The sequence below is a fragment of the Talpa europaea genome (genome assembly GCF_964194135.1).
Source record: "Talpa europaea genome assembly, chromosome: X".
NCBI lineage: Eukaryota > Metazoa > Chordata > Mammalia > Eulipotyphla > Talpidae > Talpa > Talpa europaea.
The window spans coordinates 9,439,648-9,463,048 of record NC_140081.1 but is presented as its reverse complement, the minus strand read 5'-3'; the positions used below and the strand labels follow the sequence as shown (position 1 = coordinate 9,463,048).

At 46.2% G+C, this 23,401-nt stretch overlaps 1 protein-coding gene across 7 annotated transcripts in view; it reads left to right on the top strand.

Annotated features, from left to right (window-relative positions):
* SH3KBP1 (SH3 domain containing kinase binding protein 1) overlaps positions 1-23,401 on the top strand; it is a gene marked incomplete at its 3' end in the record, with an annotated part of 264,383 nt that overhangs the window by 201,156 nt on the left and 39,826 nt on the right. For all 7 annotated transcript variants that reach the window (XM_084258276.1, XM_084258273.1, XM_084258275.1 and 4 more), the window contains 4 exons: positions 4,785-4,892; positions 13,861-13,912; positions 16,732-16,812; positions 19,424-19,583. In XM_084258276.1, the coding sequence (XP_084114402.1) occupies positions 4,785-4,892; positions 13,861-13,912; positions 16,732-16,812; positions 19,424-19,583 (401 nt within the window). The remainder of the gene's footprint in view (positions 1-4,784; positions 4,893-13,860; positions 13,913-16,731; positions 16,813-19,423; positions 19,584-23,401) is intronic.

Below are 23,401 nucleotides of genomic sequence, written 5' to 3'. Positions count from 1 at the left end.
TTGTCTGGTTGGCTGGAGAGGACTTCTTTTCACTTAGCATTTTGCTGTCAAAATTGTTCCTGTTTTCCTTAAATTAGCTTCTATTGCCAGAAAGAGGAAAGTGCCCCTGTTCTCTGAATCAGCTCACTCCGGGCAGCTTGACCTTGCGGCCATTTTCTGTCCTGCAGCAGCTCGCGCTTCCTCTTCCCTGGGCGTTTTCTTTTATGCATGTGCTTATCTCCTGCACATGCCTTGTGTGTGTTCTTACGCTAACCAGAGCGGCGATGCTAGTGTTCGGCCTTGTGCTTGCCCTCGCTTACCTGGAACTACTCGTGGTTAGCACTGGTAGTGTTTTCCTTAAGAAGCAGGAGCTGGAAGGGATCATGCTCAGCGAAATAAGCCAGAAAGAAAAAGACAAATACCGGATGGTCTCACTCATAGCAGGAATCTAGAAAACCTAAATAAGGGACCAGGAAAAAGACTAACTATAAGAAAGAAAAAATCAAAATCAACAAACAACTATGAACCAGAGACACTGGGGGGGGAGGGGAAGGAGGGATTAGGGTCAAAATAAGGGGGGTGCAATTGTATGGGGAATATAAAAATTAAAAAATTAAAATATAAATAAATAAATTTATACAAGGGAAAAAAAAAGAAGCAGAGTAGAAATGAGCCATCCAAGCCACTGAGCTGTGAGGGGGCACAGAGTATCCCCCCAAGGTGTGTATGACTCCTCAAGTTATTTGGATGGGTTTGCTTATTAAAAATAGTTTAACTGTTCTCATATACACAGCGAAAGGTTTTATTACGGTGGTTCTTGGGTTCCTGCTTGTGTAAGGCTAAAGTTTATGCCTTATGGATTTGCACCGCTTAGAAAGTCTGGGAGAAAACCTTGTAAGGAAAGATGTAGCACTAGACAGTATTGGAGTGTCCTTTGTGGACATAATTCTTTTTTTTTTTTTTTTTTAATATATTCTCTCCCTTTTATTGAGAGAGTTGCTGGAAAGAAAGATGACTTGGTCAGATCGCCTTATAAACATAGTAAACAACTATGGGGGCAACATGTTTACTTATAAACATAGTAAACAACTCTCGGGCAACATCCAAATGGCATTCACTAGTGGGAGATCCCTTAGTTGTAAAATGTTTTTAGAACAGCAGGAGGTATCTGGTCTTAGAATTAGAACTGATCATGGTAAACAGATCAGGAAAACCTATGAATTTGTAGGGAGTGGATCCCTGCGAAAATTGACATGTTATGGGGCCTCCCCGGTGGCGCAGCGGTTGAGTGCTGGGTTGCGAAGCTGCCTGCGGCCTCTGCGGCGCCGGTTCGATCCCCGGCTGCTCCCCGGCCACCGGAGGAGGATCCCACATGGTGCGCAGACCTCTCCTGCCACCCGCTGCTCCCCTCAGCAGTGTACTTCAGTCCCTCTGCCTGCTCTGCTCCCCACTCTGGCTCTGGTGAATTCTCTCACCCTCCTGCGCGTCTGACTGTACCCAGCGCATGTATAAACAAAACAAACAAACAAATATAATAAATAAATAAAAAAAATGCCTCTATAAAAAAAAAAAAGTTAAAAAAAAAAATTGACATGTTATGTAACTACAAGAATATAGTTACAGAAAAGGCTTTCTTTTGTGCAAGTGATTACTGCATATGTTAAATGTTCTCAAAAAGAGGTAAGAAATCACCTGGGGAACTGTTAGAGGGCTGAATCTCTCTCCCTGCCTGTCCCATAAAGCCTATTATGGGTAAGATCTCTGATTATGGTGAGCCTGATTTGAGAATACTATCATTTGTGCTGTTTCAGTATTAAAATAAGGAAAAGAACAATATTCTTAGGAGCCCTTGTGAGTTTAAGCACTTTAATGAGATGGTGTAAGAAGTTAGGGGACTCTTTTTAAGTAAATCATAAAACGATAAATTGAGGAGAGGCAGGGCCATAGAAGTGGTGTCTTCTCATGGCCAGCATTGTGATTTATGGCATGTTAGGTATCTTTTTTCTTTTTTTTTTTTTTTTTTTATAAATTTTATTGTTATATTCCCCATACAATTGCAGCCCCCCATTCTGACCCCAATCCCTCCCCTCCCGCCCCCGCCCCCCTAAAAGTGTCTCTGGTTCATAGTTTTTTGTTGATTTTGATTTTCACTTTCTTATAGTTATTCATTTTCCGGGTCCCTTATTTAAGTTTTCTAGATTCCTGCTATGAGTGAGACCATCCGGTATTTTTCTTTTTCTTTTTGGCTTATTTCGCTGAGCATGATCCCTTCCAGCGCCATCCATGTTGCAGCAAATTGCATGTGTTTATCTTTTTTGAATGCTGAGTAATATTCCATGGTATATATGTACCACATCTTCTTGATCCAGTCATCTATTTTTGGGCATTTGGGTTGTTTCCAAAGCTTAGCTATTGTAAACAGTGCTGCTATAAACATAGGGGTGCAGGTGTTCTTTGGAATTGATGTTTCTGTGTCCTTTGGGTAAATACCTAGGAGTGGAATTGCTGGGTCATATGGAAGCTCTATGTTTAGTAGGTCCAGAAATCTCCACACAGCTTTTGTGGACATAATTCTTTGTCAGGTTTGAAATGAATGTGGAGGGACATGCAGTCCTCGCGTAAGCACTCCCTTCACACAGGAAAACATTGAAGATTTTTTGAAAAATGGTGAGTGATTTTCTTTGGTACCAGAGCTCTTAGTTGATACCTGTTGTCAAAAAAGGCTGTCGTGTCATATGTGTCTGTTTTTCATGTAAATCCTTAGGCTCCGGGAGGCTAGGGATCATGTCCTTGGCATGTTTAATGTTCGATGCCTACGGAAGGAGCTCAAATGTGATTTGCATTTAATTGATGCTTGTGGAAGAATATTGGGAAGCACAAATTAACACAGTTGTGTTAGAGAAAGGAGAACTCATTCATCTTAGTTACCCTCTTAAAGGTAAATTTCCAGCTGGGATTTGAAGATGAGAAGGACTTATCCAGAAAAAGAGGGGAGTAAAATGCATTAAACATTTCCTTGGAGCAGAGCCTTCTGGATTGCAAGACTTAAAGTCTAAGAATTAGGAGTAGAGAAATTCCATGCCCTACCTCCTTCATAAATGTTTCTGGTATCATTGATGACCTTACTTTTGGGGGTCAGAAAGACCTCAGAGGACATGAAGTCCTGCCACCATCACCCCTGTTGTGAACCCCTTCTTAGGAGGCTGATGCTAGATTGTTTTGGGGGTGTGACGTGAGCAGGACCAGAATGCGTGGCTTCCTCATTGTTGTTTTCCCTGAAAGAGAAGCACTCTCTCACATTGGAAGTCTTTTGTTGTTGTTCAGGATAAATCAAAACCTGATGCTTCAGGTGTCCTTCTGATGCTGGGTGGGCTGAGAAGTGAGTTGAGGACTAAGCACCCATGGCCAAAACCTGTGTTTTCTTCTAGGGGCTCAATTTGTCCTTGTAACAGATGCCCCTGGGCTAGGGCAAGGTGGCTGTCATTTACTTCTCACTTGAGGTGGAATCTCCAGAAACCTAAGCAGGTAGAGGTGCTCTTGTCCCGCAGTGGCCCAGGTGTTAGATTGCAGGAGACCACAGGACTCGGGGTTAGAAAGAGTCAGCATCACTTCCATAAATATTAACTATACTGGGCGCTGTGCAGTGGGTTTGGGGGTGTAATGGGGGAAAAGGCAAATGTACTCCTCTCCCTGCTAGAATACCGGATCTCATGAGCACAAGTGAGCCGCATAAGGCCCTCGACCAGCTGCACCTGTGCTGTTTAAGTCTTCCCTCTCCCTTCCCCCCTAGCATCTGTCCATGGGCCCTGGGCCTGGGGGTCTCTTCACTTTCTTGAGCATTTCTTGCTTCACGTGTAACCTTAAAAGTCCTCAGTGTGATTAGCATTTGGGGGTTTCACTCATTTGGGGCTAGAATTGTTGATCACAGTCTGAGAGTCAGGCTTCCACACAAGGGCATATACTTGACAGTGGGGCATATACTGTACAAGCCGGTGCAGGGAGAAATGCCCATGCAAAGGCGTGTGTAGCAAGTGGGCCAGGGAGCCTTGGATTGGGTTGGTAGAAGTGGAACCAGACCTAGAGCACAAGCATAAGAGATACTCCTAAAACTCGAACAAGCCATTGGCACAGCGTAGGCGCTCCATAAATGTTTGATGAGTGCATTTGCAGAATAGGGGCTATTCAGAGGAAAGCAGCTTTGATCTAGAAGAATGACTAGATTTATTCATTCATTTAGTAAGCAAAATTGGAATTCTGTCCTGTGGGGGAGGGGCTTTCAGGAAGACAACTGTGCCCCATCAACATTGAAAGGAGAAGGTGGAGAGCAGTGCATTAATGGGCTGCGGAAAGTGTGATTTTTCTTATGCTTGGCTGACTGTCGCAAAGCCCTTTTTCATTTCAACAAGCTTTGTGACAGGCTAAACAAAGAGGACATTTGTGCAGGTGAGATTTTCTAAGCCACATTTGCAGTTAATGAAACAATTTTATTTTGATAAAATTAAAACCTAACAAAAATACTTATCTTCCCGTGTTTAGAGAGAGAGAGAGAGAGAGAGAGAGAGAGAGATCTCACTGATTCAGGGCATCTAAAAGCAAGCCTGGTCTTGGGTCCCAGCCAGCAATTCTAGCACACTTAAGCTTTTGTTCTCCAGCTGACTCTGGGTTTTGTGCTAATTTAGTCTTAGTCACCATTGCCGCAGCGATAGGGCCTCAAGGAGGGGGCCTCTGTCCTTTCCAGAAGGGATGTCAGGCCGCTTGGGGTGGTGCTGGTCCCATTTCTCACTCTCTGCTCTCTCATTTGCTAGGACTGCATCGACATCGGCTGGTGGGAAGGAGAGCTCAACGGCAGACGAGGCGTGTTCCCTGACAATTTCGTGAAGTTGCTTCCACCAGACTTTGAAAAGGAGGGCAATGTAAGTGTTTGTGGCTTCGGTCTCAGCGCTCCACATGCTGTCAGAATCCTGGCTTCCATGATGGGGCTTGGGGTGCAAGGTGGGGGAAGTTCGGTGCACCATCCAAGAGCGCTGGCATTTTAGTTTGCAGGACCTGGGTTCCAAGCCCTGGGCTGCCCTAAACTCAGCATGGGGCATGGAGCAAGCCCAGTAACTTCCCAAGTCACCGCTTTCTCAGCTGTCCCCTGGCAATGGCAATCCTCGTTCTAGGGCTGTGGCCTGAATAAACAAGATAAGGTATGCAGAGCACCCAAATAAATGGCAGGATCCCTTGGGTGCTCTCTTTGGGAAGTGGACTGCTTGTGTCCCATGGAGCACGCCCTTAGGGGTGACGTGGCCAGTATGCTGGAAATGGCTGAAAAGCATTTTGTAAGGCTGAGGACACAGTGGGGCCTGCTAATCTTCCTACAGAGAGAGAGAGAGAGAGTGTACATACACGTACGTACATATACATACCCACACCTCTGATCTGGTCTTTCTCTTTCTTTGTGGGAATCTATTCGATGATGCTGTTGTGCACTTGAACCAGTCTTTCTTTGCCCCCTCCAGGTGTGTTGTTTCTCTGCTGCTGATGTAACAAGTGGTGTTGAAAGTGAGCAGCCCTTTATGTCCTGAGGGGGCAGCAGTTTGTGCTTAGCCACCCACAGGGCACCTTGCTCACCTTTCCCAGCCTAAGTCCTCTTCATGCCCATGGGGCACTGTCACTGACCATGAATCTGACCTTGACTCATCACCATTCCCTTGGAACGGAGGCTCAGGAGGGATGGCTACAATACTAGTGGGTTGTTTGCCAAGCACTCTAAATATCCGTGATGATCCGTGCACCCTCCTGTGCCATCTGCTGAGATGAACGGGTGTAATTGGTCAAGAAGCTTGATGTCAGTGCCCTCCAACATTATGTCCTATAAATAGTTAAATTGGTTTTAAGCCTAAAGCCACACCTGTTAGGTGTCTTAATGGTTTCTTTCTTACATTGTTTAGTAGAAGGATATTCTGTTGCACACCTGCTGTTCTCTCTGGGAACTGAGTTCAGGGTCCAGAGAATCTGTATCCCAGTGTTTCTGAAATCCTTGATACTTACAGTGTAGTCTGTGAAGCAGCAGCAGCAGCAACACCTGGAGCTTATTAGCAGTGCTTAGACCCCACCTTAGACCTGCATCAGAACTGGAATTTTAACAAATATTAACCATACATTATTGTTAACATTTTTACAAGAATGATCTGTTTCACAATCGGGTGATCTATTTGCACATTATAGCTTGGGAAGTGTCAATATATTGATAGAAGCAGATCTCTAGATGATCATAGCCCCACCTGCCAGTTGCCAACCATATTTAAGGGGAAAAAAATTCACAGAACAGGGAGGAGTGCACCATTCACTAAAAAAGTCCTCCACCAAGCAACATCTCTTATGTCATCTTTCCTGATGCCGATTGCAGTGGTTGGGTTATCCACTGACAGAATCCATCCCTGCGAAAAACAGATGCTGACTCCTAGGAATGGCTAGATAACAAATGTTCCATAGCAGTAGCACATGGGGATGAGGTTGGGGAAATGTCTGTAAAATGCTGTGCTTGAGACTCTAGGCTGTGACATCTGAGAGACCTGGGCTTGAACCCTGGCTCTGTGCTAAGCCAGCTCACTGTCGCTAAGCCTCAGTATTCTCAGCAATAAGATTGCGAGAACAATTGTTCCAACCTTGTCAAGCTGTTGAAAAATTTAACCACAATGATGCCTATGAATTCCATAAGTGCAGTGCCCAGCACTTCGTAAATGCCCCTTGCGTGTTAATTGCTCTGGTCTTTGTAACACTATTTCCACAAATGTGGAGGTCGCTGGGTGGGACTGTGCCATCTTGTCGATGTCTGAGTCTAGGTCCTTTTTGCTTCAGCTGGCCAAGTCACCAGCAATCTTGGTGTCTTGGTGAGTTTCCCTGGGAACCCAAGTGCATCTGAGAACTCTGATGAATAGCCATTAAAAAGAAATCTAGTGCTTTATAAAACATATTTGTAAAGACAAGTGAGCACAGCATGATACACTCTTCATGTTATTACTCATATTTTTTCGTGATCTGCTGCCTGGCAATTTCATTTCATGTTCCGTCATCGTTCGCTCTGTTTCTAGGGTCTCTCCTTGGGCAGGCCACCATGCTGCTTGATGGGCTGTGAAGTGTGCATGTGGTTGCTGCCCTTGTGGGCTTGGAGTTGGACAGTGCCGCTGGTGTTCAGGGCCAGTCCTTTCTGCAAGGACACTGAGTGTTGCTCTCCCAGGGAGTGCAGGAGAGGAGGCATCCAGATTGCCCACTTTGCCCTTCTTGCAGACCTTTGTGATCCTGGTAAAAGGTTCACATCCTGTGATTTAGATGCCAAGACTTCATGATGACTCCTCTCCCTTTGGCCAAGGAGTCTTAGCAAGCACACCTTCCTCCTAGACATTTGCCACCTTCTTGGTTCTGACTGAGGTAGTATGATTTTGAAGGCTAGGGTAAAATCTGGATCATTCTTTTAACAAACGGGCACAGCCTGTGGTGGCCTAGATGGGAGCACCCTGCCTTCAAGTTTCCAGTTAAATTTTAGTGGGGCAATAAATTCACACGGGAGATGGAAGACTCCATGGCATACTTTCCTAGAAGCTCTGCTCTGTTACGTAAGGTATTAAGGGAAGACATCTACTGAGACAGTGGTCAGTGATAAGCAGACTCATCTTGGCTGGCTCGTTGAGTGCCCCATGGCATCTCTTTAACCCCAGACAAGCAGCAGCCATCTTTTGATAGGTCTTTTAACCTTGTCCCCAAGAAGCAGAAAACTCAATTTTAGAGAAACAATAGTCCTACCTGTCAGACAAAGTGATACCTACAGTTAAGAAGTGATTGTATAATGTGACATTTAGCTTTTAGAAAATTCAAAGTGTTACATCCTTTTTCATTCCCATCTGGCCTATAAAACCAGCTGATCAGCTTTGCACGGGTTGTTATACCAACCTTCACTGCAGCGCCCGAACTGGTGAGCCACTGCCGTGGCTGGGGAGGGGGCTGGCATTTGCCGAGCTGACTGTGTAATGATGATTAGAATCATTAACAGAAAGGCACTATGTGAGTGGCAGAGTCTGAAACATTATTCTGCCACCAGTTTGAGCAGATGTCATCTTGCCTTGCCAGTGGCTGGGGTTGCAGTCATTCACCCAGAAAAGAGGGCGATCTGTGGCGCTCTGGGTAGACAGAAGCAGGCGATGTCTATGCTGCTGCAGACCTCTTGAGTCTGTAGGCGTCGCTGGAGCCTTCTGATGAGACTGGCGCGCTTTCTGCAGGGCTGTGGATTCGGGTAGTTACCCTGAAGCCTCTGGGAATTTCTGGTGGTCTTTCTTTTCAAGAGTGCACAGCAGATTCTTTCTCACCAGGGTGAGAAACACTTATGGGCTTTTCCTTAAGAGGTTATCCGTTAATCTCTTGGTGTGTATTTTAGAGCAATTATGTAAGCTATTTGTGAGAGAATCTAGATTCAATGGCTTTCTGTTTATTTTGAGCCTTGACACTAAAATTGAATATCAGAAAGGAAAGATTAAATCTGCTGAGAGCTCTAATGAGGCAGTGCACGCGCTCTGTCATTATTAGTGCAGGAAAACAAGGAACGAGGACTCTAACAGCAGAGGCAAGTTCTCACTGTCATTTACAGCATTGGAATAGGTATTGTAAAAGGTGATGTTTCTGAATAACAGTGTTTTATGGAAGTCGCAGGCTCTGGTTCTTTTAAGAGAAACTGTTCGGATCCCCAGAAGGTGCTACTGTCCTAGCTGTGCTGGCTCGGAGGCCTCAGCCCAGTCTGTGCCTTGTCAGCAATGGGGGATGTTGCCAGGTTCTTAGAGGTGTTTCTTTGGTGAATGTTCCTCAGTGGAGGGGCTGCCTCTCAGCCTCAGAACTCAGCAACCCGCCCTCAGAGATTTCTGAAGAAGTGTGATGCTGAGGCAGGTTCACCTTTGCCAACTCAGAGATTTACCCAGGGAGCAGGCTGCCAGCTAACTAATTACAGTAAGGACTAAAATGTCAGCCAGTCTGGAATGCATGGGTCTGCTGCCCTGGGAATTTGCTCCCCATGACCTGATTCCTTAGAAGCTGGAATCTGCAGGAAACCTCATTTGGCGCTTGCTAGAAGAGCAAGGAATGAAAGCAAGAAGAGATGGTTGCTTCGTTGATGCACAAATGCTAATCCACCATAGGTGAATTTTGCTGGTTGCACTCTGACAGCCTGGTTTATAAAAATGTTCTCAGCCCAAATTTTCCTTATCCTCTCCTTCAGCTAGAGAACCATTATCCTTGCTCATTTCAAAGATGCCCAATAAATCATTTCCACATCTTCAGTCTTCCAAAAGGAAATAAATATGTGCTTCTAATAAGCCACAAAATGGGGAAAAAACTCACCTATGACATTATTAGTTTGTACATTAATTTTCTGGGTGGCAGAATGGTGGCCCCCATGTATATCTTAGAGCCCTCCTAAGTGGTACCTTAGAGGAGTACCTGATCAGGAACTATCCTCTCCATCCTCACACACAGACCCCTCCAGAGCATGTAGCCAGATGCATGGAGGAGGGCTTCCGAAGGCCTGGTGTTGCTCAAAATCAAGCTGAAATTGCTGCCAGAGCCTTACCACATTCCTCTAAAAGGTCCCTGGCCATCAGGGGTGCATGCCTCTGTTTATCTTAAACACACCACATGTGTGGGGCCAAAGCTCTGAAGGCAAACTGGCTGAAGATGTCAAGTGCCTCCTTAGAATTCCTGCTTTCCTGCTGTCTTCATTCCTGAATATTAGACCTTTGTCCTTCCTGGTAGTAATGGCCAGAAATCAAATCTACCTAATAACCTCCTTCGAAAGGTGGTGTTTGCTTCTCTGGCCAAGACGACACTCTCCACCCAGGTAGCTGCACATGCACATAGGCCCAAGTGTCCAGAAGATGTGCAGGCCTCTGCTTTCTCAGAAATCAGAAAATATTGGCTCATTGATTTGGTGATGAGCATTTTCATATTGGTTCTTTTTAGATAACTTACCACAGTTTAGACCTTGGCAGTGTGAGTTCTGGCCTCTTTAGCTACCACCTAGCCGGTGACTTGGCCACCCTAGATACAGTTTTCTCAGCTGCAGAGGGGACTCCTGTGGTTACACGGAGCTCTGACACCCTCTGCTTTTACCTGCAAATTGAGCAAGCTTCTGCCTCTTAGCTTGGAGCTGGAGTGCTTTGCTTTCACCATGGAGGGAGGGATAAAGAGACTGAACAGAACAGTTTCCTCTGAAAACTGACATAAGATCCCTAAAATTTAGCTGAAGGTGTTTCTCTCTGCACACCTGCAGAGGCTAGGTCATGCTGGTAAACTACGTAGAGAAAAGGTTGACTTTAATCCGGAGTCTGCATGGTCCCAGTTCCTCCATCCAGTCACAATTGGACATTTTGGGGACAATCAGCAGAAGGATGTGTTCCCATCTAGTCATTTGTGAATCATAAACTCTTGTGATGAATTTTTGCTGTCACATTCTCCAGCAAAGAGCTAGGGTGGCTTCTGGGTTCTCACTGCCCTGTCTTCCTGTTGCAGTCAAAGAACAGAACTTGTAGGCTCATGAGCAAGACTTGATTCGTCGTCAAGGGGCGGTCTAGAACTACATGGTACCTGGCCCCGATTTTGGTTTCGAATTACTTGAAGAGCCATCTTACCCGGAAATGTGGTGTCGTTTTTCATCTGAGTAGACAGGAAGGCTCTGTTCGCTGGAATCAGAGTGAAGCAGTCAAGGGAAAAGAGGACAATGTGTTAATAAGCAGAGCAGGCCCCTTGCCAGCACCGATCAAGCGCGGTGACCACAAGACGCCTCAGAAACGGTTCCTTTCCAGACTGGCCCCCCTGCCTCCGCAGCTGCCAGGGCACCAAGCAGAACTGCGCAACTCTGCCTCCCTCCTCTGCCACGTTCAAGTACATGCTTGCCATGGCCACACTTTTCATGAGCTGCAATAGCATGGGGGCTCCCTTCCATGCATCCCCACCCCTGCCAGCGTCCCCTCTGCTCTGCTCTGCTCTGTCACATTTTACGTGTCTGCTCCACACTGAATCTGACACAACGTGATGGGATTTTTTTTCTTTGCACAGTTATCTTGGAAAATATGATGACTTGTAATTGTCTTTTTTTTTTTTTATTTGGGGCCCTGTGGTTTAAGGCAAGGTTGCTGGGGGAAGGGCCTCAGCAAGAGGAGGCTCATGTGAAATTGGTTATAAAAATGTTCAAACCAGAGGGCCTCCCCTGTGGTGCAGTGGGTTGAGCACAATGCTGTGAAGCTGTCCGCAGCCTCTGCAGTGCGGGTTCGATTCCTGGCCAGCCAGGGAGATTCCCACATGGCGCGGCAGACCTCTCCTGTCACGCCCGCTGCTTTTCTCAGCAGTGTATTTCAGTCAGTCTGCCTGTTCTGTTCCCCACTCTGTCTCTGGTGAATCCTTTCACGCTCCAGCGCCTCTGACCTGTACCCCAGCTATTATATAAATAAAAAATAAATCTTTAAAAAAAAAAAAAGGTTCAAACCAGAAGGGAGTGAGGAAGATGTCCAGGGGGTAGGCATTGTTGGGGCTTGGCTGAGAAGAATTAGGCCACAGGGTGTTGGCTGCTTCGTGAATGAGAAATTACTCTGATCCCGAGGTAAAGGAAGGTTAATTGGCAGAGTTTCAACAATAACTTCATTAGATAAACACACATCTGTCCCCAGCCTACTTTATACAGAGGCAGAGAAAAGAGGAAGAAAAAGGAAGGCGTCGGAGTGGAGAGCTAGGAGGGGCCGGCAGGAGGAGGAGAGAGTAGTGTAAGGTCTGTGAGCCAGAAACAGACGCATCTGGTGGATGGCTTGTGTGTGCCAGGCAGTAGCCCCGGAGGCTTGTATGCAGGCAGTCAACGCAGAAAAAGACTGAGAAGGTCACACACAGGGACACGCGCACAAACCCATAATCCTAGTCAGACATTATCACTGAATTTCTTTCTTTTTAGTCTTAGTCTCTTCCTGTGTATATTGCAACCGAGTTGATCTCATACTGTAGCTGCATTTGATACTATTCCATATTTCAGCTTTACCATGCACTGCAGTTCCCTGTGCATTTGTAAACTCTGTGTGTGGTTTGTTGCTGCATGGTGGTTTGTCTGGTGGATTCTCTCTGGCACGATGGACCCTTCACAGTGGTTAAGAGAATCCTGGGCATGTAGGAGCAGGGAGGGGTCAAAACATGGGAGGGAATTGCACAAGGGACTGTGGTGAGGGATCATGGGTGATGTGGTGGTGGGCGAACTATGGGGACTGCACCTGAGAGGAGAAATCAGATACTGTCCAAAAATTAACAATGATGTAAGGGAGAAAAAGGTACCTAAAATTGTCATGAAATGGGAAAACCGGAAGTACCCCTGTGGATCAGACAGCCTATGTAAAAGCCTTGATGATCTGGGGAAATGACCTCATTGCACAAAAATTCAATTATTTCATCTGCAAAATGGACGTAATAATGTCCTTCCTTACAGAGTAGTCATGAGGGTTCAACAAGGCAGTGCTTGCTGACTCCCTCTGCTTGTGAAACCACCTCCCCCTAAGAGAGGACGTAATACTGTATTATCACCACCGACAGATCAGAGTTTCAGCTGGGTGAGTCACTTACCCAGAGTCCAAGGCTAATCATCAGAAAAGCCAGGATGCGTAGTGAAGTCAGATACTGCAGCTCTCCCTCTTGCACTGCTTACTCATGGGAACTTAGCCAAGTGAAGAAAGAACTAAGGAGTGGAGCTGAAATGTCAGTGACCAAGAACCTACAGGCTGTGAGATCCCTGAGAAAGTTCCTCGTGCCTCTAATTCTCTAGGCTTTACTTAAAACCCATTTCTTGCTGTGTCCTGGCACCTGCTGGGAGTGGAGGCCCTTTTGCTAGTCCCTGTGGTACTGGCTCAGTCATACATTTTCAAAGTACAGGAGAGACAGGTTGTGGAGCTTTTTTAAAAACACCAGTATCTGTTGCCTGGAGGGTCGGAAGTGTCAGCGCGACATGGATCCTGTGCTCAAACCTCCCCATTTCCATTTTTCCTAAATGACTTTGAAATGGAGACTGTTCTCTCCTGCCTTTGATGCCCCCTCCCCTGTCCAAGAATGGCATCTAAGATTTGTGCCCTGGCTGGGTTCTCCAGCCTCTGACTCATCTGCCAAGTCCCACCCAACCACCTCCAGTTTCTCATGGGTGAGCAAGGAGACACCTGATCCAGTTCGGGAGTGAATGTCATCAACTGCATTGCTGCCTCTGTCACCTCCATAGTGACAGGGCATGAGTGTAAAACAAATAGCAGCCGACAGGCAAAGAAACTCCATCCCACTTTCTGGGGAACATTTGGTCTCCGGGAGGGGGCCTTGCACATGGCCTGTCAGCCTGGGGATGGAGGAGGTAAGGAGGGCTAGATCCCGGCCCAGCCGCAGGGCTCCCTCAGCCTGAATTTTGTTGAAGGCCCCTTATCCAGACATCTGCTTGAGAGCTATCCCAGTGACTCTTTCTGAATCGCCTGGTTATTCAGTAGATTAAATCTTAATTGCAAATGTGGTTTCAGCGTAGGAGTACCATTGTGCTTGCTGGTTTCAGGCCGGAATTTTTTTTTTTTTTTTTTGCTGAGCGGTACTTTTTGAGAAGACTGTTACAAATTTAGAAAGGGGGAAATGGTGTTTCATTTGTCCATCAGAGCTGTGTTTTGCAGAATGAGTTTATTTTAGTATTTGTTTAAAGCTGCCAAAATCTGATATCCCTAGAGAGAGGAGTGCTCGATTTGGGGGAAGCTTCTCTGGATTGGCCAAACTTGATCTAGAAAACGGTGTCTGTGGCCCTGATGTGAGAGGCCAGGCTTGCCAACAATCTCATGTGGTGTCATTTTAATTTAATTTTTCCAGAGACCCAAGAAGCCACCTCCTCCATCCGCTCCTGTCATCAAGCAAGGGGCAGGTAATGTACCTTTCAGTTCCGTTCACATAACGCGTCTTTCTCTTTGCATATATTTACATTGTCCTTGGTAGAGCTTGAGAATCTTAGATTCAAATGCCACCTGTTGCCAAATTGGGAGCAGGTAGGTTTTAAATATACTGATGTTTTTCCTAAAATATAAACAGATCATTAAAATATATTCCTGAATCGGAGGGAAAAAAATCTAGCCTCCCAAAGAGAATGACCGGAAAGAGCTTTGAAATAAACCTGTTTCTTTTAAATAAGCTTTTTTCATTTTTGAGGACAGAAGAACATAACTGTCCTGCTCTCCCTGATGAAGGCTCAGCCTGGGGAAAGATGATTTCCCACAGGTCATGGCGTCGCCATACGTGGATAGCAGCGCGGAATATCAGTGTCTGTCCTGTGGGGTTAACCAAAATTTGTACTTACTTCACTCCCCACCTCCAACAAAAAAATATTTTTCTAGCAATAAATATTTTCCTCATGATTCTTTTTAATTTTGTAAAGAGTCCAATTCACCTTTTCTGTGTAGTTCAGGTATTAAGGTTGAAAATAGAGTAAGACTTAGACATTTGATAACTCACTGCACACTGACGTCTCATACATAAGGAGGATAATTCACATTTCCCAATAGAACTTGTCTTTATAATTGTTAAAAACTAATTATAAATAAGTAGTAAAATGGCATTTGAAAAATTGACGACTAAAACAAGAAGTATAGGGGTATTTTTAGTTCTTCACTTTCATAATTGTGACTTCTGTAGCATGTAAAGTATGAATAAATTTCCAGGTTGGTTTGTTCATAGACTTATTAAGGAGTGATTTTAAGTCCTTTTGGACCACCAAGTTGGGGAGAAAATCAGCTTGACCCCAAATTCCTTTCCCATTCCCTTCAAAATAGTTGAGAATTACAGAGAGTCAGCCTTGAAATGGGATGTTAATTACATTTCCTGTTCCAACCCCATTCTCCTTTGCATTCAGCAGTTTAATTTTGCCACCTAGTGGTTCTGGCCAGATAACTACCTTATTGTGCTGCAGTGAAAGCAGGCTGTTTACTTGCTTTCTCTAAAGACCCTTTTTCCTAGAGGCCTGGGTGACCTCCTAAGAGACCTAGGAGAAGAGTCTGATGGTTTAAGCTCAGGTTCCCTCGGTCTGTGTTCTTCAGGATACCCCCAGACTGTCATGTTAGCTCCTTCTGTCTCTGGGATTGATTCTGAACCTCTTGATCATTAGGAGACTGGATTGTAGCATGATAGGCAGATTCTTAACCTTTTACCACAATTTTACCAAAGGTCATCCTGGATCTCTGGGATAAAGCAAGATGGCATTTACTCTTCTAGATTGCCACTCTTGCTTTATTATCCTGGTGGATGATCTTGGGAACGGCTTTGTGATAAGGAGGTAGATACTCATGTTTTCCCCATCATCAGATTCCCTTGTTTGATTATTTGACCAAAAATAATCAGATATAAAATGGACAGATATCAGATACAGTATTTAATTTGTAATGAAGCAGTAAGGGGATTTAGGTAAAGTGTGTTCAGTGGATTTTTTTTTAAAGTCCTTTGGCTTCTGATGCTGTGTAATTGTGAATTTAGTACCAACCACCCATCCACAGGCTGGTCATATTCATTTGAGTTTGTCTAGCACTCAAATCCATAAATTAGAGGAGTACTTATGATTGGCTTATGCTTGAGCTATTTTCTAAGTGCCTGAGGCCACTGGCACCAAGGAAAACCCCAGATGAGGGAGCAGCTACACTCCATGTGGGTGAAGATAAACCCAGTTGGTGCATTTGGAAATACAGACCCACATCGAAAGGACTTCGTTGACCCACCATATCTTCATTGCGCATCCCTCCACTTCAAAATATGTCCGAATTTCTATTGGTATATAACACGACACACCAAATGTGGTGGCATAAAACAACAGTCTGCTTATGCCCATGGATTCTGTGGGTCAGTGTGTCTTGCCTTTCTGCTCCATGATGTCTGGGACCTCAGCTGGAGATGCTGGGCCTGCTGAGGCTGGGGGACCCACTTGACAATGATTGCTTCACTCTCAGGCCTGGCGGCTCTCGTCAGGGCTCACTGGAAGGCCGGCTCAGCTGGGGCTGCAGGTCTGTGTGTTCTGTCCGGCACAGGGGCCTCAGGACTTCTCACGTGGAATTTCAGTATTCAGCATCAACTATGTGGCTGTTGATGACCTAGTCTTGGAAATTATATCGTATCACATCAGCCACTGGGTAAAGCAGTTAAAAGCCTACCTGCATTCCAGATCTCACCTCTTGATGAAGTGGGGGTGGAAGTAAGCAAACATTTTGAAGCCACTACAAAATGGAGCTCCTACAAAATGGAATCCTGGTCCCTGTGAAATTCCCTTTTACTCGTAGGTCACCTTATTTGATCCCTTATTTGCATATTTTGATGATTGACTATTTATTTATAAACATTCCCCCCCCACACCTTACCCAGTGCTTTCCTATGACTCTTTTTGATGCCTAAGGAAGTTAGAATTAAATATCAGAAAATATTAGTGGTGTTCTTGTAAATTAAGGATGTATAATTAAGGATGTTAGAATTAAATATCAGAAAATATTAGTGGTGTTCTTGTAAATTAAGGATGTATAACTTGATGACACGGGCAGGAAATGGTGTCTGCTCTGTTTGTAAGCAGCTTCCGATTAGAAATACCAGCAGCCCACTTAGGGTGGAAATTTATTGACTTTGTTGTACCTGATAAACATTTTAAATGCTGGTTTTTCTAATAGATGAACAGAGAAAACATTTTTCTGATCACTGTTTCCCTTCACCCCCTAGGTACCACTGAGAGAAAACATGAAATTAAAAAGATACCTCCTGAAAGACCAGAAACGCTTCCTAACAGAACAGAAGAAAAAGGTATGAAATCAATTCTTCACTGGCACTTCTAGAAGAGCAAGAGACAAAGCTGTGTGTCACAGGGCTAATCTGAATTACCTACAGGATTTGCTTTTTTCATGGAATATGTTGATTATGGTTTTGTTTTGATTGCTTTTAAGTATCCCATTTCTAAGTAACTAGGAGAGAGGATTGTAAAGCTCTTCTTCTGGTGAGACTCTCTCAACAAATGAAAACCAGCCAGCCCAGCCCCCTCACACATTGGTGCTCTTCCATCCTGATCTTTCTACCATCACTGCCCTCCCTGCACCAGTGGCTCCTGAAGTCAGGATGCTGACTCTGAGTTACTTGAGGGCCTGGATGTATCTGCTGCAGTTTCTCTCCTGCCCTCTGCCAGGCCTGCTACCCTGAAGTGCTCACTAACTGGATGGGTGGATGTGACTTGGAGAAATTCCCATCCAGACCAATGGAGGTTCTTGTCCTCAGTCACTGCTGGGCCTTTGACCCTGTCTGCTGTGTTACAGACACATGTCCTTATTAGAGAATATTGGGAGGACATGGCAAAACAGTAGCTCGGTGCCTGCAGCCTCCTGAAGGAGGGCACCAATGGCATTTTCATGGAAGTAGCCCAGTACATCTTACCCAGTCAGTTTTGTGAATGTCTTTAACTCCTGCCATTCTGAGTGTCTCCCTCAAAGAAATCTGCATACTGCCCAAAGACTTGTTTTATTAGGTGTCTAAGATTTGATTGATCACATGTTTTATGGCAAAAGTGCTGCGTAGTTATTATGAACCAGAGGCAGAGAAAATTCCATTTTAAAAAGCAGTTATTTGTAAGTCACAAGAGAAATGCTGAATTAATGAATGCCATTATTGGGAGGTGCTTCTGGGTGGCCTCATGAAATTTGATTGTGAAATTTAATATTTTATATCAGCCTGCCAAAAGTTTCACCGGTATTGAGAGCTCTTAGGAAGTTATGCCTTTCTTTCCCAGTGAACCATTAGGACTTGAGTTGTGGCTTCTCATTGTGAAGTCCAGGTCTGTGTCACGTCAGTGAAAAACTAGCCATTGAGTCTATACCATTCGAACAGCTCTTTGGTAAAGGGAGTGTTGTTACATAACCAAACACTGCCCCTTGGCCAGCTTCTCGCTAATTGCCAGGCTGTGACGAGGACCCTCCCTGTTCCTTACTGATACATGGCCTCAGCTGATATGGGAACAGCTGTGCTAGTTGGATGGCCAAGTGGCCACACACTTCTTGTTCCTCCCTTCCCATAATTCCTTGTTCTCTGCCACAGAGGGATTGGGAAAGCAGAAGCCCTGGTCATAAACAACATAGAAGCCAGGGAACCAGCCCTACCGCGAGACTTGGCCTCCCCGATAGCTGGGCACAAACCCCCTCTCAGATCCTTTCCAGGCCGCTGGAGCTCCTCTCCCTCCCAAGCTCTTTCTCCTCTGGTCCCCATGTGCCAGTAACTGAGCCCCCAGCACTCCCGGATGGAGCATGTCCCCTTCCGAAATACCATATGGATGAGCACCGTGACATCTCTATACCTGATGGGTTTTCTACAGCTCTGCCAGTGGCCTGGGCACCCAAACAACATGAGTTTATGTTTGCACATAAAATGTATCAAGAGCTCCAGCTTACAAGTGAACATAGGATCCTGCCAGCGGGTGACTCTCTGAAACTACATCTTTATATATAAAAAAAAAAGTGGACATGCACAGTTTACACATGCATAGCAAGAGTGAAGCGGGGGGGGCGGTGGAAGGAGGGCTTCTCGTCAGAATAAGGGGGTTGTAATTGTATGGGGAATATAAAAAATAAAATTTAAATAAAATAAAAAAAATATTAATCTACTTTAAAAAAAAAGAGAGTGAAGCGGTCACTAAACGCTGCCCAATGTGGCCACCAGGTGTGGCTTTAACTTCACTCTAATAGCTCTGACCCTGAAAGCTCTCGGAAATCCAATACCTGGGAGGTCCCAATTTACCTTTCATCTTTCACCGTGCGCAGAAGGGACCCGGAACTCCTCATAGTTCCCTGAAACGCTCCCCTTCGCTTGGCTCCTGGCCCTTTATACAGGCCGACCTGAGAGGTATGAGGCCTCTTCCCTCCTCATACCCAGCAGGATGTGTGGCTCCTTTAAGGCCCACCAGCCACTTTCTGCACCCCGGCTGTGTGCCAGGTGCCATGCAGGGTCTAGGGAGATGACCAGATGTGGGCCCTGCACTCGGGCACTGGCAGACCAGTGGAGCTTGTCTATAAAGGGCTGCGCATCAAGGCTCAGGTGAGGAAGTAAGTCTGCCTTTGAGGGAAGATCCACGGGTAAGCAGGGAATGTGACTGTCGATTTCAGCCAGACCGCTGTTTAGGATGGGTCGGAGTTTGCCAGGGTAGGCAGTGGTCAGAAAGGCCCTTCAGGCAGAGGCAAACAGCAGGCTGCAGCCTGTAGGCCTTTTCAAGCTGGCTGAGGAGAAATGAGTCTGTGCCTTGCAGCTTCACCTTGAGAGTGATGTCAGTGGGTTTTTTTTTTTTTTTAAGCAGGAAACAAACAGTCTGCACCTAGGTACTGTCACTTACACTAGCTCTGTCTGTCTTCTTTGTGCTTTTCTGAACAATGACTTAAAGAAAGACCAGAGAGAGAGCCAAAGTTGGACTTACAGAAGCCTTCTGTTCCTGCCATACCACCAAAAAAGCCACGGCCACCCAAGACCAATTCTCTCAGCAGACCGGGCGCACTGCCCCCAAGGAGGCCCGAACGACCAGTGGGTCCCCTGACTCATACCAGGTACTGCTCCCCTCTGGGTGTGGGCATGGGGCGGCCATGGGACACAGGAGAGGCGTCTGGTGTGTGGCCAGCTGAGAGAGGGGCAGAGCTGCCCTCCTGCAAAGCTCCCTAGAGACTCGACCACTTCCGCCCTTGCTCTTGTCCTTGGGCAGAAGTGGGCACGAGGCTGGGAGGTGCAGTGTGGGTTTTAGGGCTAGCATGGGGACCAGGTACCCAGCATCTAGGCCCTTCTTTAGAACGAGGCCGGCTGCCCTTCAGACTGGAAATGTGGGTGCCTGTCTACTTCATCCCCTGGATGTCCTGCCGGCAGCTCTATCCCCTGACCCTCTCTCTGCCCCCTGGGGCCTCCTTCTAGACCTTCAGGCTCCCTCTGCCCTTGGCTGCATAGTTCTTTTATGGAACCTAGGACCTGGCAAGGCAAATGCTGCTCTCGTGTACATTCTCTGAACTGTGAGACCCTGTGAGGCAAGGGAGACATTTTCTCCAGCACGTGTTCCATACGCCTGGCAAAACTCCAGTCTGTTCAGTGGCTGGCTGGGCAAATGTGTCAGTCATGTGAAATCTGAGTTGGGCGTTGTGCCTTCCCGACCTGAGATGCCCGGCAAAGAGCAAGAACTGTTGAGTTCTCTTCACACGTTCATTGCTAGAACATTCTGCCATTAGTACATATTGTTCTAATACACCAGAGCAAGTCAGTTACCTGGAGGTCTTTACCTGTCCCGGTCAACAGACAGTCACTCACCAGATCTTCGTTCTTTCAAACTAAGTTTGCATGATGTGGGTACTCAGGTGTGTGCAAGCCCATTGGGACAGCTACTGGCTCACCTGGGTCATTCATTTGGCATTTCCAAAGTCCAAACAACTGCTTCCATCTTACCCCCCACCCCCAGGAAACTAATGGGACCCTGTTGCTGTTGAGTTGATCGGGCCTGTACATGTCATGCCCTCTTCTGCTGACTGATACGTGGAATTTGCACCTGCACACACCACGGCTGTGTGAGTAGCACAGTCAGCCCAGAGCTAGCATTTCAGAAGGTGGTGCAACCCTCAGTGCCTCTTGAAAGAATATCAACAGTGGCAACAGGGAGAACTTGTCGCTTCGTGGTGGGTGAAGGAGGAACAGAACCAGTCTGCCTCATTCTGCTAGTCTTGCAGGGACATTTCGATTAAGTCAATAACCATTTCCAGAATATTCCTGCTGCTTTTGCTAATGATCTGATTTAAAGAAAAGTGCAATTCTGATGGCGTCTTTGCTTGGATGCTTGCTCCCAACCTTCTCATTTGGATAGGTGTGGGCTTTGAGAGTGGTGGATTAGACTGCTAGCAAGGGAGAGGCTTGTCAGCACTGCCGACCTTCTGGGCTCACGGAGGCCATTTCCCTCTTGCCTCTGCTTAGCTCTTCTCTGTCTCCTGCTCTCCTAACATCCAGTTGTCCATGAGAAGTACGGGCCACTGAGGACAGTGCCTGAGGGGATCTCGTACAGTCATCAGTGGGAAATGTCACTCTTTTTTCACACTGTGTGGCTTCTGAGCTGCCAGGGAGGAGAGAGGCAGCCCCAGCCTCTTACTCTCCGTGAGGCACCAGTTTGCAGAAAGCAGCCTCAGGTTTCCTTTGTCCTATTCCTGGGCAGTGGCAGACTTGGGGAAGGCTGGGAACCATTTGGGGGCCTGTACCCACTTTGGCCACTTACTCTGCCACTTGAAGGGAGGACAGTGCTTGCTCTAACTCGGTGGCTCTCAAACGTGGACATGCATCAGTCAGAATCACTGGAAGAACCTGTTCAAACAGATGGCTGCGCCCTAGTCCCACAGTTGCTGACTCTGTAGGTCTGGGCCTGGGAATTTGCATTTCTAACATGCTCACAGGCAATGCCGATGCTGCTGGCCCACGTGCACACTCTGCGAACTTCTGGTCTAGCTTCTCCCAGGTTCTTGACAGTGCTCTCCCCTTTCTTCTCTGGCCACACAGTGGATGCACCTGTTAAATGCTCATGCACCTCTTCTCTCACCTACCTGTTAATGCCCCCAAACTTCAGAGCCTAGATTGCATGCCCCTCTTCTGGAAGCCTTCCATTATCTCCCATAACCACTTTCTCCTCCAAATGCCTGACACTGTTTAGCCTAGTGTGGGGCCCCATGCGGAGCCACTTGGGATGCTCACACCCCCGGACTCCTTCACCAGATTTAAAGCAGATCAAGAGTGTGTTTTGTCATCTCCACATGCTTTGCAGGGTTGAGCATATGGTAGTGGCTCATTTAACACACTTGTTGAAAGCCATGGTTCCTAAAAAGAGGGGGGATTTGCCAAGCTTGCTTTTTGTTCACTTTTGCCTCTCCTTCGTCCTTCCCAGCCTCTGTGCAAGCTCTGTAGCATGTGTGTCTTCTGTCCTAAGTCAGCTGGCATGCCACGAATCTCAGCATAAGACCACTTACGAAAATCAAAGAAAGGCTTGTTTTTTCTCATGCCATTCACGGTTTTTGCTAAGCAGTTGCTGTGGATAACCCACCCATAAATTGGCTTATGGATTTGTTTTGCCAAATTAGCTGAAGTAGGAATGTTGACTTCATTCAGTTTAGCATCTGTGGTCCTCTGCAAAAGGGTAGTATATACTGTGTGTGCCCAAATTGTCACTAGGCTTTACCTGACCAGCCAGAGAGCTGGCCGGAGGGGTGGATGGACAGTTGAACAAATGGACACGCAGCTGTTGCCTGCCGTTCTTGTTCAGAACCACGCATTGCCGCGCCATCTGCCTCTCACCAACCAAAAAGCTCACTGCCGAATGTGCCTTCTGGAAGAGATTGATTTCTTACTATTTAACCAGAAATGAGCATCTCTTAGAAATAAAGGAATACATAGTTTAGGAAGAGGGGAGTCATTTTTATATATGTTCACTTAACCAAAATGGACTTCGGGTCCGCTGTGTGCAAGGCATGGTTGCGGATCTAGTGGTGGTGGGGCTCAAACCGTGAGTCAAAATTTTCAGGAATCACCTCTAGAGGAACTAGAACGACAGAGTGCAGCTTTGTATTCAGTCTAAGCAAGCAGAAAGTACATGATTAACTTACTTAACCAATGGTAAGAATGTTCTTACAATTTCTAGAAAGTAAGTTAAGATGGAATTTTAACAAGCAAGAAAGACTTTTCCCCACAAAATTTAATGCCAGCTTTGATTTAAAGTTGAGTGATAAGAGATGCTCTTAGGCCGGAAGTACCTCCTATGTATAAAGTCTGCGCCGTGGGGATGCCCTGGCTTTTATTTCCCAGTGGGCGAAGGTAGGGTCCCCTCATCTCGTGCCACCCACTGCATAACTGATAGTTGTGAAGCAAAGAGCATTCTGTGTCTCCATTTTCACACTTGAGAAAATGGAGGCTCAAAAGTATGAGCCTACTGACTTGTTTTGATATTTGATCATAAACAAATTTCAAATGATCAGCTATGGCTAAACATGTGTGTATGTGTGTGTGTGCACGCGTGCATTCACACACACAAGAATATGTGATGCTACATATCCCATAATGTTTATTCAGAAATAGGGGTTCAGAAACCTCTGTGAGAAGAAGGTCTGGAAACTTGGGAGAAGGATCCATGAGATAAAGAAAAATGCAAAGAAATGCTGGTGAGAAGCTAACTGCCCTGGGCTCTAGCATTTGCATGCAGTGGAAGTCATTGAGCCAGAGGCCTAGGGGCAGAGCAGGTGTGTGCCCTCAAAAGAAAATAAACCTCCCCATTGGCGCATCGGTTGAACGCTGGGTTGTGAAGCTGTCCGCAGCCTCTGCAGCACCGGTTCGATCCCCGGCCAGCGGGTGAGGGTCCCAC